General features: G+C 22.1%; 1 protein-coding gene across 7 annotated transcripts in view; it reads right to left on the bottom strand.

Annotated features, from left to right (window-relative positions):
- LOC129616053 (RING finger protein nhl-1) overlaps window positions 1-13,025 on the bottom strand; it is a 56,258-nt gene that overhangs the window by 14,212 nt on the left and 29,021 nt on the right. For 6 of the 7 annotated variants that reach the window (XM_055531499.1, XM_055531501.1, XM_055531503.1 and 3 more), the window contains 3 exons: window positions 8,280-8,575; window positions 8,060-8,202; window positions 6,699-7,985 (listed from right to left, as the gene is read on the bottom strand). In XM_055531499.1, the coding sequence (XP_055387474.1) occupies window positions 6,699-7,985; window positions 8,060-8,202; window positions 8,280-8,550 (1,701 nt within the window). In that variant the 5' untranslated portion in view covers window positions 8,551-8,575. Of the gene's footprint in view, window positions 1-6,698; window positions 7,986-8,059; window positions 8,203-8,279; window positions 8,576-9,116; window positions 9,269-13,025 lie in introns of those variants that run through there. The other variant, XM_055531500.1, reaches the window with a different exon arrangement.

A 13,025-nucleotide genomic window follows, 5' to 3' on the forward strand; every position in this document is an offset into this window, starting at 1 on the left:
CAAACCTTTATCTAAACATTTGTTTAACTCATTACCAATTTGAATTTGAGCAAATATTTTATACTTCATAATATAGTCAAAAAATGTAATTTCATTTAATCTGTTCACAATATTCAAACAATATTTAAAACGTCATTAAAAAAGTAAATATTTTCTTAGCTAACAAAAAAAAATGTCAAATATTTATAGAGAATTATTGTCAAAAATCAAAAAGAATTCTTATCGTAAAAAAAAAAATCTTCAAAATTTAAAATCTAAATTTATTCTGTACACTAGAACGTTTCCTCATTTCTACGCTATATTTATGTACATATACATAATGTACATATGTGTATGTAGGGATTATCATTTTTCTTAATATCACCCATCTCCATTATATTTTAAGTACATAATATTCGTAAATAGTAAATTGTTCAGACGATTTTTCTGCGACTATATGCATACACCGTACAAACATAATTGCGAATTTCATATATAGAATAATTTTATTACCGTGTATTAAAAAAAAAGGAAAAAAATTTAAGTATAAAAATAAAATTTAAGTATTAAAATATTGTGCCAATTTCAATAAAATAAACATAAATGTTTTTAAATATAAGCAAAAATATTTTTCAAGCGTTTTTTTCATTTTTGTTGTTCACCAATATAAAATTCATTTCATACATTAAGAGACACTAATAAATGTAGTCTTATTGAATTTTTTTAAAATATAAAATTTTTTACACTATTCTTTCAAGTTTTTCATTAGAATTGCGCATAATTAAAAAAATTATAAAAATTTATTATAAAAGATTATTTATAATAAAAAAATTTGTATTTTGACATCTGAAACTTCAATTATTTCAAAAATGACAGTCAATTATTTTTGTTTTTTGCTAAGTTTCAACAAGTACCCCCCCCAACTATTTATTGTTAGCCGTAAAAAAATATTTACGATATGTGATTGAAATGATATTTTTAATATTTTTTGCAATAAAATTTCATTTATGAAATGATATGAGGAATAACATACGCAACATTCGTAAATGTTGACATTTATAAATCACAATACAAAGAAAATATTCAAATATTCAGCAATGACGTCTACAATTTAAATACAAAATAATCTGTACATAATATTATATAAATCCAGTTTATTGTATGGAATACTGCGTGAAATCAAATGAAAATTTTATGAGTGGATCATAAAATTTTGACATTTTAAATAAATACTATAAAAAATGTCCAACATTGTCTATGCATAAACCCCACCTGAAAAAAATTCAAAATTTTATTTAAATTCTGTTTGTCTGTATATATTATACGTTTGTCTGGATACTCCTGTATATATTATGCGTTGTTAATCGGAAACAAAAAATATTTTTATATCGAATTACGTTTGGAAATAAAAAAAAAATTATCAAAAAATTTTTCCGAGTTTCGCTAGCAAATTGATGTTTTAGTAAATCAGTCAAAAAGTAGTAGAACAACAAATATATACGTAATTCTAAAATTCTAAATTAGCCGTACTACTTATACATAAAGTTAAAGTATATAAGCAATCAAAAATGAAATCTTTAAAATGAACTTTTCAAATAAATCAATTTTATACTTACTTTTATTAAAACTTGACAAAGTTTATTGAATTCTTCAGAAAATTTGGTTATAATTAGATTTTAAATTTATGTTTTAGCAATAAGCATTTGATAAACTACTATAATTTGTCATATTTATGTATGAACAAACAACAATTCTCTAATTCTCTGTTTACCGCTTATAATTTCAGTACTACCGAAAAAATGTTGTCAAAAAATTAATACATATTAATTTTTTTTTCGAATTAAAACCGAAATTCAAATTGAAATTTGATTTAATTTCATAAAATAAAAGTAAGTAAAAATTTTTTTATGTAAAATTTTAAGAATTTTAGGTGATATTTTCTAAAAGTTCTAAAATTTTCTAAAATTCTCTTACATATTAATTTTTTTTTTTTTTTTTGAATTAAAAGAATTATTGACTTCAAAAATACAGTAATACTGCGCATTAATACAAAATTCAGCTTATCATTTTGAATTGCTGAATCGTGCAGCAATATAGTATTATTGCAATTTTGAAATCACGAAATATTTACTACTAATAAATCTACTCTAATTTATTAAATAATCAAAATTTTTCAAATTGTCTATTCTTAAAATACTCAAACTTGTTACAGGTTTTACTTAAAAGCTGTTTCATTGTGTTTTTGTGTCAAATTAAATTTGATGTTTAATGCATTAATAAAATTTTCATAATTTCTTTTTTTGTGTCTTTTTTGTTTTGCATAGATTTTTGCTTTTAATTTTAGAACAAAGAAAATTTTTATACATATTGCGTGCTTGTGTTTGTGTGTATAATAGAAATACAAAATCAACTGTCTTTAAACAAAAAAAAAAAATAAAACAGAAAACTAAAAGAAGAAAACAAATACAAATAAAACAACACATTTCAGAGGTTAGTGACGTCAAAACTTTATTTTTAATATTAACAACAAAAAAAAGAATAATAATAGTAATATGTAATTAACAAATTTATATAATATTTTTAAAATTTTCAATATTTTCAAAATTTTCAATATTTTTAATATTTTTAATATTTTTTCTTTCTGTTATACAGAATAATCAAATGTAAAGTAAAATTTAATACTTTAATAATAATTTTTCTTTAAAAAATTAATTTATATACTAAAAGCAAACATACAAATGCAATACAAAGCATGTTTGATATCTGAAACAAACATAAAAAAAAAGAAATAATTTATGTTTTAAATATAAAAAAAGAAAATTAAAATTTAAAAAAAAAAAAACAAAAATTCAACAAATAATTATAAAAACAAATTTTTCATTTCTTATGTTGAAACCAAACTTAAAAAGATGGTAGAAATTACATTTACATTTATATAAGATTTTTAACATCAGGAATTCCAAAAAATTTTTCTTGTTTTCAATATGAAAGAATCTAAAAATTTTGATACTAAAAAGACAACAAAAAATATGTAAGAAAATTTTAGAACTGTTTTTTTTTTCATTTTATTTTTAGAACAGTTTTTAATTTTTTTTTTTTTTTCAAAAAGTTTTAGTACTCTTTTTCACAGTGTATTAGATCGAAAATCTGAAATTATTATTCTTTACGGAGAGATTATTTGTATGTGTGTTGGTAACCAAAAAATAAATCTAATTAATTATTGTTATAATTATAATATAAATCAAAAGAAGAGGCAAAAATATAATTAAAAAAAAAACTAAATTAGTATTTTGTACTAAAAAAAACTAATAAAGAAATTAGTGAAAATCCAATTAAATGTCAAATTTTGATAATTCTAAAAAAAAATATTTACAAAAAATCAAAATTGTAATTAAAAATTTATTTAATTTAAAATTTTCTATTTTAATTCATAAAAAATTAGTATTAAATAGGAAACAAAAAATTTCTATATAAAAATAATAAAATAAATAAAATCATAGTTAAAAATAAATAATAATAAATTACTTTACGCATTTCAATAGGTTTAGCAATAAATTAACAATTAAAATTCCTAAAACTTTACTACTTCAAATAAATACAATTTATCGATTTTTAGCACTAAAAATAAGCAACTTTTTTACACAATAAAATTAAAAAATATAAAGTAAAATTAAAAAATTATAAAAGGTAGTGAAAAGCAATTAAATTATTCAATTCAAATTGAATAAACTATAAAAAAAAGTGTAATAAAACAGTGTAGGAACCGTTTAAGAAATGTAAAAATAGCAGCCCTTACATAAGTACGATTAACTTTAGAAATTATCTAATTTCAATAGACCTCAATAAACTTGTATTTGCGCATCGATTTTTAAAAATATTCAGAAATTTGTTCTCTAAAAAAATTAAATTACAATATGTGAAAAAAATTTCATAGATCAAGAACTTTTATAGAAAACACAAAAACACGATCATCTCAATTAAAAGACACTTTTTTCTTATAAGGCACTTTTTCATGTCTTTGCATATAAAAGTATCATACTCGTATTATATACTTTCATTAAAAATTCCAGAATAAAATTAAATGGAATCAACGTGCAAATTTGAGCAGTATAAAAGATAAGCTGAATTGTAATATTGTTCTGACATCAAATCAATTGGACAAATATCGATTTTTTTAATCGATTTCTTTATCGAATTATAATATACTCTTGTAAACTGTCAAATTAAATCATTAACACAGAGTCAAAAAAGAAGTAATCATTTAAAAGTAATCAAATACAAATTTGTACTCGTATACTACATTAACGTGTTTTTTTTTTCTTACCCCCAAATGTTTGCAATAATTCAAGTAATTTACCTTTAAAAGAAAATTATCAAATATATATATAAAATATTCTAAGAGTATCGAAATTGAAAATGATAAATACTCAATTGATATAGTGGCAAAATAGTATTTTTATTATCTAACATAAATTTTGTCAAGAATGTAATTCAAAATGTATGAAGTGCAAAAAAAAAATTATGTTTTCCAATGAATTTTCAATGTACTTAAAATGAATTTCCTGTGAATGGTAATGAAGACTCAACTTAATTTTTGAAAAGGAAAAAGCAAAATCATCAAATTGAAAATAAATTACGCAATATTAGATTAAATTTTGGGAAATAAATATTTCTAATTCAAAATTTAATTATGAATTTTAGCTTAGTTAAATATAATAAATTAATATTTTTTTTTTGTGGTCAGATATAAAAATTTGGAAAAATATAAAAATTAAAGGAATGTAATTACTAATTTTAAACGATAAAATTCCAAAAATACTAATAGTTTTCGAAATTGCAGTAAAATACTACATTACAGGTCGAATAGGTCACATCCTCTTAATAATATTTTTTGAGTCAATTTAACATTTTGAGTGTAAATAATCTATTTTATTTTTTAATACCTAGTACAAGTAAGCAAAGTCAATATTACAATGAAATTTATTTAAATAAACAAGTTGTCAAAATATGGAAACACCCATTATTCTAAAATTGTGCGTGATTATTTGTCAAAATATTATGTAAAATGAATTTTTTACATACAGAATGAAAATAACAAATACATATAATGTGTTCACATCATAAATTTGCAGTGCAATTAAATTAAAATGATATTTTTTTCATCTAAAATTATAGCACTTACTTTTCTCTGCCATTAAAAAATATTACCTAAAAAATTTATTAATTAAAATATGCATTGAGTGACTTTGCTTATTTACGAAATAATGTTGTGTGATTTAAACAAGTGAGATTACACACTTAAATTATTTGATTTTTTTTTTCTTAACAAATAATATGTAATTAACATAAATTAAAATGATGAAAATTTTTATATATTTTGTTTCGGCTGGCAGCGATTTTTCAATATTATAATATTTATATTGTTTTCTAAAAAAATTTAATTAATTATGATTACATTTAATTATTTGAAATTATTGTTATTATTTAATTTCCAAACAAAACACAACCCTGATATTAGCTATTTTATTTATTTTTCTTTGAAATTTCACTCAAAATATTAGGAAACTCAAACTATTTATTTATATGTAGTAACTACCAAAACAAAAATTTTTATATATAGTTCAATTTAATTTTTTTATTATACTTCACATAACTAAATAGAAGAAATTGAAATTAGATACAAGATGAAAATTTTATTTGAAAATATTAGAAAAATATTAAAATGAGAAATAAATTTATGAGAAAAATTTAAGATACGAGAAAGGTATAACATATGAAAATACAGAGGAAAAATACAAAGAATGAAGAAATCAGAATTTAAATAATTTTTTTAAAGTTTCCAAATTATTTACAATATAAAAAATTTGTTGAAAATATTAAAGAAAATGCAACAAAAGATTTCGACAGAAATTAAATTAAACTAATAAGAATGGCAACTAAAAAATATGAGAACAATTTTATACATAAAAATTAAGTAGAACAATATTAAGAAGTCAGTAATTTTGTAAAATGATTTATGAATATTTTAAATTTTATACTTAAATATTTTTATATAAAATGAAATATGTACAATATTTATTTTAGTATTTTATGAAAATTGATTTTCTGAAATGACTTTCTTTTTCTTAAATTTCGATTGCTGCATTAAAAAACAAAACATTTTTTTACAAAATGTGTTCTGACATTTGAAATGATAATAATTTTGACAAGAAATAACACGATTTTATAACATCACATAGTGTACATTTATTGAACTATAATATATTTATTATGAGAGTTTAAAATACACTACATGCTTAAATGTCATGCGAATTTATTAAGTATTTTATGTTTCTTTAATTAAATTTTGAAAAATATTTAAATATGATAATCAACATTGAAAATATTATTTCTGTTCATATCAAGAATATAATTTTAAATTAATGTATACATAATGCATACATGAAAATAAGCATTTACTTATTACAATAAATTATCACTAGAATATAATTTCTTCTTGTTATATGAAATTTTTACAAGAACAATGGTAGTAACACTGTTTAATGCAATTGAATTTTTTAAATGTTAAAAATAAGGAATTGATTAATTGAGGGTAAAACTATAGTAGTGCAGCAATCAAAATTTAATAATTTTATTTTTATTAAATTTTTTTTTTTATGCATCTTTCAAATGTATGTTAATATTGTATAATTTAAATAAAAAGTAAAAGAATCACTTACTTCAACTGCTGGGCTTTTACGGGCAGTTTGTACAGATGTTTGATGAGTAGGTTGAGCAGAACTGTCACTTTCTTCGCTAGTTGATTGTGCAGTAGTACGTTGTTGTTGACGAAGTGCTGTAACTCTATCTGATGTAGGACGTTCTGTTTCAACAATAGGTTGTTGTCTTGCTTCAGTTACAGTTGAACTTGTTGTTTCCTTATTTTGCCTCTTAATACGGCTAATTTCATCTTCTTGGGAAACTTGACGAGCTGCTGCTGGTGCTGCTGGTTTTGGTCTTACAGCTGGTTGAGCTGCTGGAGTTACAGTTGGTTTTTCAGTTTTTTTCTCCTTTTTACCCTTACCACTCTCCTGTAATCTTTTGATTACTCTTGAACAATCTTGTAAGCGGATTATACCACTAAGTTGTCCACGTGATACATCTTCAGTATCAATAACACGTTCACCATTCTTAAAGGAATCTTGCCCGCTATTACCTCCACCACGTGTACCTCGAGAATGTTCACTATCGGATATATCATCATTTTGATGACTTTTAACAAAACGTGAACGGAAATTTCGTTTTGTTCGTGTTGTCGGTTCATCGTAATCGTAATCATCACCACGACCACTTCTACCATAACGTGAAGATCCAGTATCATAATCGCTACCAGAATTTTTAATTGGACGTTCACCAAATTTACGGCCACCAAGTACCGGTTCATCATCATAACCGCGATCATCATTAGAACGAAATTGTGTTAAACGATGATCACTTTTTGATCGACTTAATCCAGCTTGAATTGATGGTGGTGCTAAATGATTGCTAGTTTGTGCAATCGATTGAGGGAAACTTAATTCACCAAGTATTGCAATATCTTTAACTAATTGATTTGGATCTTTGTTCATAAAGAAACGAATACGTTTACTTGATTCATTACTTTCATATTCGAAATTTCGTAAGAATTCAACTGTCTTTAAGAATATTTCTTTGGTGTCCATTAATTCACAATCATCCCAATCAACATTTTCATTCATATGTTTTTCGCCAAGATCACAGTTACTAACGATGTTACCTATTTCTAATTCTAAATTACTTTTAAGTGTTCTTAATTTTCTTAATTCAGCTGATAAATATAATTCAACTTGCGAGCGTAATTCATCAGTGCGATCTTTAATTGTTTTCGTAACACGTCTATAAATTTCATCCAATTCTTCTGTAACACTAAAGCAATTTGTTTGTAAATTAACAGTATTCTTTTCAATTATTGATAAAGCGTCTTGTAGTCGATGTATACTTCTTCTAATCTAAAATTTTTAAATAAAATAATATTTAGTTTAAAATTTAATAATTAAAATTTTTTTTGATGTTCTATACTTACTTGACTATTTATTCTAGTGATTTCTCTTCTCAAAATATCCATATGTGCACTCTTACAGTCTTCACAGATTTTCTTTTCACAATGTGCACACGGTTGCAAATATTGTTTCTCTGAACAAACACCGCATCTTTCCATTATTTGGCCTTTTTTTTTTAAATAAATATAAAAATTTATTAATTTCAATTTATAAATTTTTAAATTGTTATGATTAAAGTGGTACCTGCAGTTGGATCTGGAAGTTCTCCGGTAATATCTATATGCAATTCCAAAAATCTTTGTAATGTTACATTGGTTGGAAATGCTTGTATACCTTGGTATGGAACCCGATGTTCTGCTCGGCACTCTGGACATTTTACCTGTTTCCGAACATAATCTGTTAAACCCTCCATACAGGGTTCCATACAAAATGAATGCTGGCATGGTAATAATTTTGGATTACGATATCTATCAAGACATACGCAACATGTTAAAAGCTGTTCAAATTGTTCCATTTTGTTTTATTTAAACCCAAAAAAACTGAAATAATAAGAGACAAATTAAATATATTAGTAATGAATTTTTATTTAAATTTGTTTAACTATTTATAACTAAAATCAAAATTAATTCGAAACGTATAAGAAAAGACACTAAAATTAATGAAATTGTCCATGAACAATTTTAAAATTGTTTTGATTTTTCATAGCTATAATTTAATTTTTTAACTCCAAATTACTACATAATTTTCGAGACTCTAAATTAGAGTTTCACTCCATTGCGACTTAATTCCAAACTTTTGTCATTTGAGTACTCAAAATGTACTCATTTTTAATAAATTTTTAATTATTTTAAACAGAAAATACACAAATCATTATTTTTATCATTTGAAATAAAAAATTCACTTTATTATCAACAAGTTCAAGTTTAAAATATACTTTGTTTTTTTATTATTTTCATTAAATAATTTCTAAATATTTATTTTGAGTACATATTGTTATTCTAAACAACAAAAAACAAAAGCATCCCTGTTCCCCGTGTTCTCACTTTCGCGTAAATATTTATTTTATATTTTATAGTTTACCTTGAATTGATTAATAAATATTATTTATCCAAATATAAAAAAAAAACAAAATGGAAATTTCATATTTCTTTTTAATTTTAAAATACAAAATTTATTTAAATATAAATTTTTCTTTAATTAACTGAATAAAATCCAAGAGTATAAGAAAGTAGGTACTTTTTTAAACAAAATTTCAATTTAAAATAAAATGGAAAAAACTAATTTTAATCTTTACGATAATAAGACAAAAAAAATATTAATTTTGTATAAAGAACAACGGAAAACTTATTTTAAAAATAGAATTTTAATACACGCATAATTTTAACAACAATATTGCAAAATACAAAAACGACATTCTTTTTCACATATTTTCTTATTTTTCTTCACAATATAATGGAAATGAAAATTTCACATTGTTATTTTTAATATTTTTGAAGCAAAATAAAAAACAAATTTCATAAACAAAAGAAATTTTACTGTTTTTCACCTTTCTTTTTTTCATTTAAATTATACGAATATACAAAATTATATTGTATAATATAACAAAGGAATATTAATTATTAATAATAAAATAATTTATAAACTATAAAATATTAAATAAAATATACATGACATTAAATATGTCAAAATTTTAAAACTTCAATATTCAAAAAATTTAAATTACAGTAATGTAAAATTTTAAAAAGTTACTAAAACGCCATCTATATTTATGTAGCATAAACCTTTACATATAAGTATATTGTATTATATTGCAATTACATTTTACGCTGCGAAATATTAATATTTTTTATTAGAAAATATTTTGACAAGTTTATGCTATGACAAAAATATTTTGACTTAATTATTCCATATCATTACTTTGACATCTAAAAGTAATTTTATTTATGAATTTAAACTCGTTCATCACCACCATTTTACATTATTATATCTATAAATGTATACACAAATATTCATACCAATAATATTTAGAATATAAATGCATAAAAATATTTTTGTAGAAAATATTTTATTGCATGCGTCAAAATACAGACATAGACAGGCGTCGTTAATATTTGTTATGTAAATTGTAATATAGTTACTCTACTATTTCAAATATGTCAAAATAAATTTAAAATATTTTGCAATTTTCAATAAATTGACAATTTATTTATATTCGTTCAAATGTTTGTGATTAAGTTAAAGTTGATCAAAATATTTTTACATTTTATACACTTTAATATTAGTTTTATAATTTATTTTAATAATTTCCGATATGTAATAATAATATGAGATGAAAAATTTTTAAACATAGAATTATAAAATCTTTTGACATTGATAAATTTCATATTATTAAATATGTTGATAAAATACCATTTTCTCAACAAAATAATATTTATATTAGAAATATAACATAAAAGTTACACAGAGTTTTCTTCCAATAAAGACATATTAAAATTACGATTAAATTGATACTGACATTACACTAATGCAATATTGAAAATTAGAAAATTATTAAAAAATATTCAAGGTAAAGACGTTGAATTAAAGAACGGAAATTTTTTTTTCTACGATAATTTGTTTTTGAAAGTTTTCTTCAAAATTCATTTTTATATTAAATTTAATTTTAATCATACTTTCTTATATCAGTTTTACAAAAGTATGAAAGCGTACATACAACCAAAATTAAAAACCCGTTAATTTTCACTTTAGAGTGTAGAATTTTCAACACAGTAATAAATTACTTCATCAATTATAAGCTAGGTTTAGTGAGAAATAAAGATAAGAAAATAAATAATCTCATATCGTAATCTATATCGCATCAACACAAGACAAGATTAAATTAGTTTTCAGCTTTTTCATAATTACAAAGTTAATTCTTCGTTATTTTCTCGATTTACCTCCTTGACATTTACTGAATGCAGCAAAAAGATTTCCAGAATTTATCCCGAAAAACAAAATACTGTTTACTACTGTAATTCTTCAAACTCTTTATAAGCAAACTGTTAAAAAATTTATATTTATATTGGCCATTTGGCGTATACATCTAACAACTTTGGCAAACAATATTTAATGTGTAAATATAGTATTGTAATCTTGTAATTCCATTAAATGGATCGCCTAAAACAGAGTCAATTAGAGTCATTTTCAGTAGAGTTAACCTCAAATTATATTGGAAAATCAAATGGCAACTATTATTTTATCGATTATCGATTATCAATATTATCGAAATAAATATTACTGCAATTTCTCACACGCTTTTCTTTTAACTTAAAAAATCGATTACTTTTATAAGATAGAATACCTTGTCTAAAATATTTTTAGAGAAAAATTTGTAAATAACGGAAAAACCTTACAAAAAAAAGAGAAACGAAATTGATAAAATTAAAGTGCAATGAATCAATCAATTAAAAATAAATTGAAAAATATATATATTTCGTAATGTGCGTATGTGTGTGTAAGATTTCAGGTGTAAGACCAAAAAAAACGTATGTATGTATGTATAATTATATGAACACAATTTTATAAATAGATTTTTTTGAATAAATTTAAAATGCTCCAATTATAACAAATATAATTAAATGTACTGTTGCTGAATTGATTGTAGTCGCACCAAATACTCAAATTATTTTATATGTGCACTCATTTAAATGAACAAAAATATAAAAATATTTTTAATTTAAAATTAATTTGATAATGTTATGTTTATTTCTATTTACAAATTTCTTTTCCTTTTTACAATTAAACATACATACAAACACTTATTTTAAATTTTCAAATCAATGTCAAAAGGTTAAAATTGTCAACTTATTTTAATTTTTCACATTACATTGTTCTTTCTATACATATTTTATATTTTCGATTATATTTTCGATTATATATGCATATTTACGATATTATTGTGTATGCATATTCACATACAAATAGTCGGAGATATATATGAGTATCGTATATGTATTGCACGAATAATGCAACAGTTTTCCAATCTTAAATTCTGTATGAAATTTTTAACAAAAAAAAATAATTGTTGAATTATTTACTTAAAAGAACATAGAAAAAAAATTCTAAATTTGATAATAATAAATCAATTTGTGAAAGTCATTTGACAGATTTCATAATATATCATAGCTTATTTCGGACTTTGTGAGAATTCAAATATGAATGCCAAAAAACTCAAACATAAACAATCGAAGTGTCAAAAAAATTATCAAAAAAATTTCTAGAGCAACGAACCCTAATTTCAAAAACTCAAAAAATTTTACGATATTATTAATTTCTCAAAATGGAATTTTTAACTCTTTCTCGCACCATAATAATGAATCTGCCATAATATTATGATAATCATGTTAAGGGCACTAGTGTTGACATGTATTTGGAAATCTTGGCAAGTATTTAAAAAATATTTACGTGCAGCGTGAAAATTATTAGTGCTAGCCCATAAAATTAATATAAAATTAAAATAATTTAATTTCAAATTTGTTCATTTAAGAAGCACTGATATAATGAAATTATTTTTCTGATCATTCTTGTACAGTTGCTATAAATCTAAAATCAGATTTATTGTAAACAATAACGTATATAATTTCAATGTTTTTTTTTTACGTAAAAAAAAAGTTAATGAAATTTTTATTTATTATATAGAGAAATACAAAAAGGAATTATGAGGAAATTGTTGCATTTTTGTTTTATAGGAAATAAAAAAGAAAAGGATTTTACATTGAAAATTCTTCTATTTCCCCATTTGCCAGAGTAATGCACATAGAACAGAAATTTTATGCAACTAAAAATCTATAAACAAATTGTACATAGTTTATGTTTTATATAAGAGAAACTGTAGATGTCGTATTCAGTCTTTTTATATTAATTGACTCTTATTTGAAATTCTTTATTGTTACATTGCAATATTAAGAATATTCACTGGAATACAAGGTATGTAGATCCACGTAGACCTAT

Source organism: Condylostylus longicornis, unplaced genomic scaffold (genome assembly GCF_029603195.1).
Source record: "Condylostylus longicornis isolate FDR11 unplaced genomic scaffold, ASM2960319v2 ptg000162l, whole genome shotgun sequence".
NCBI classification, from domain to species: Eukaryota; Metazoa; Arthropoda; class Insecta; order Diptera; family Dolichopodidae; genus Condylostylus; species Condylostylus longicornis.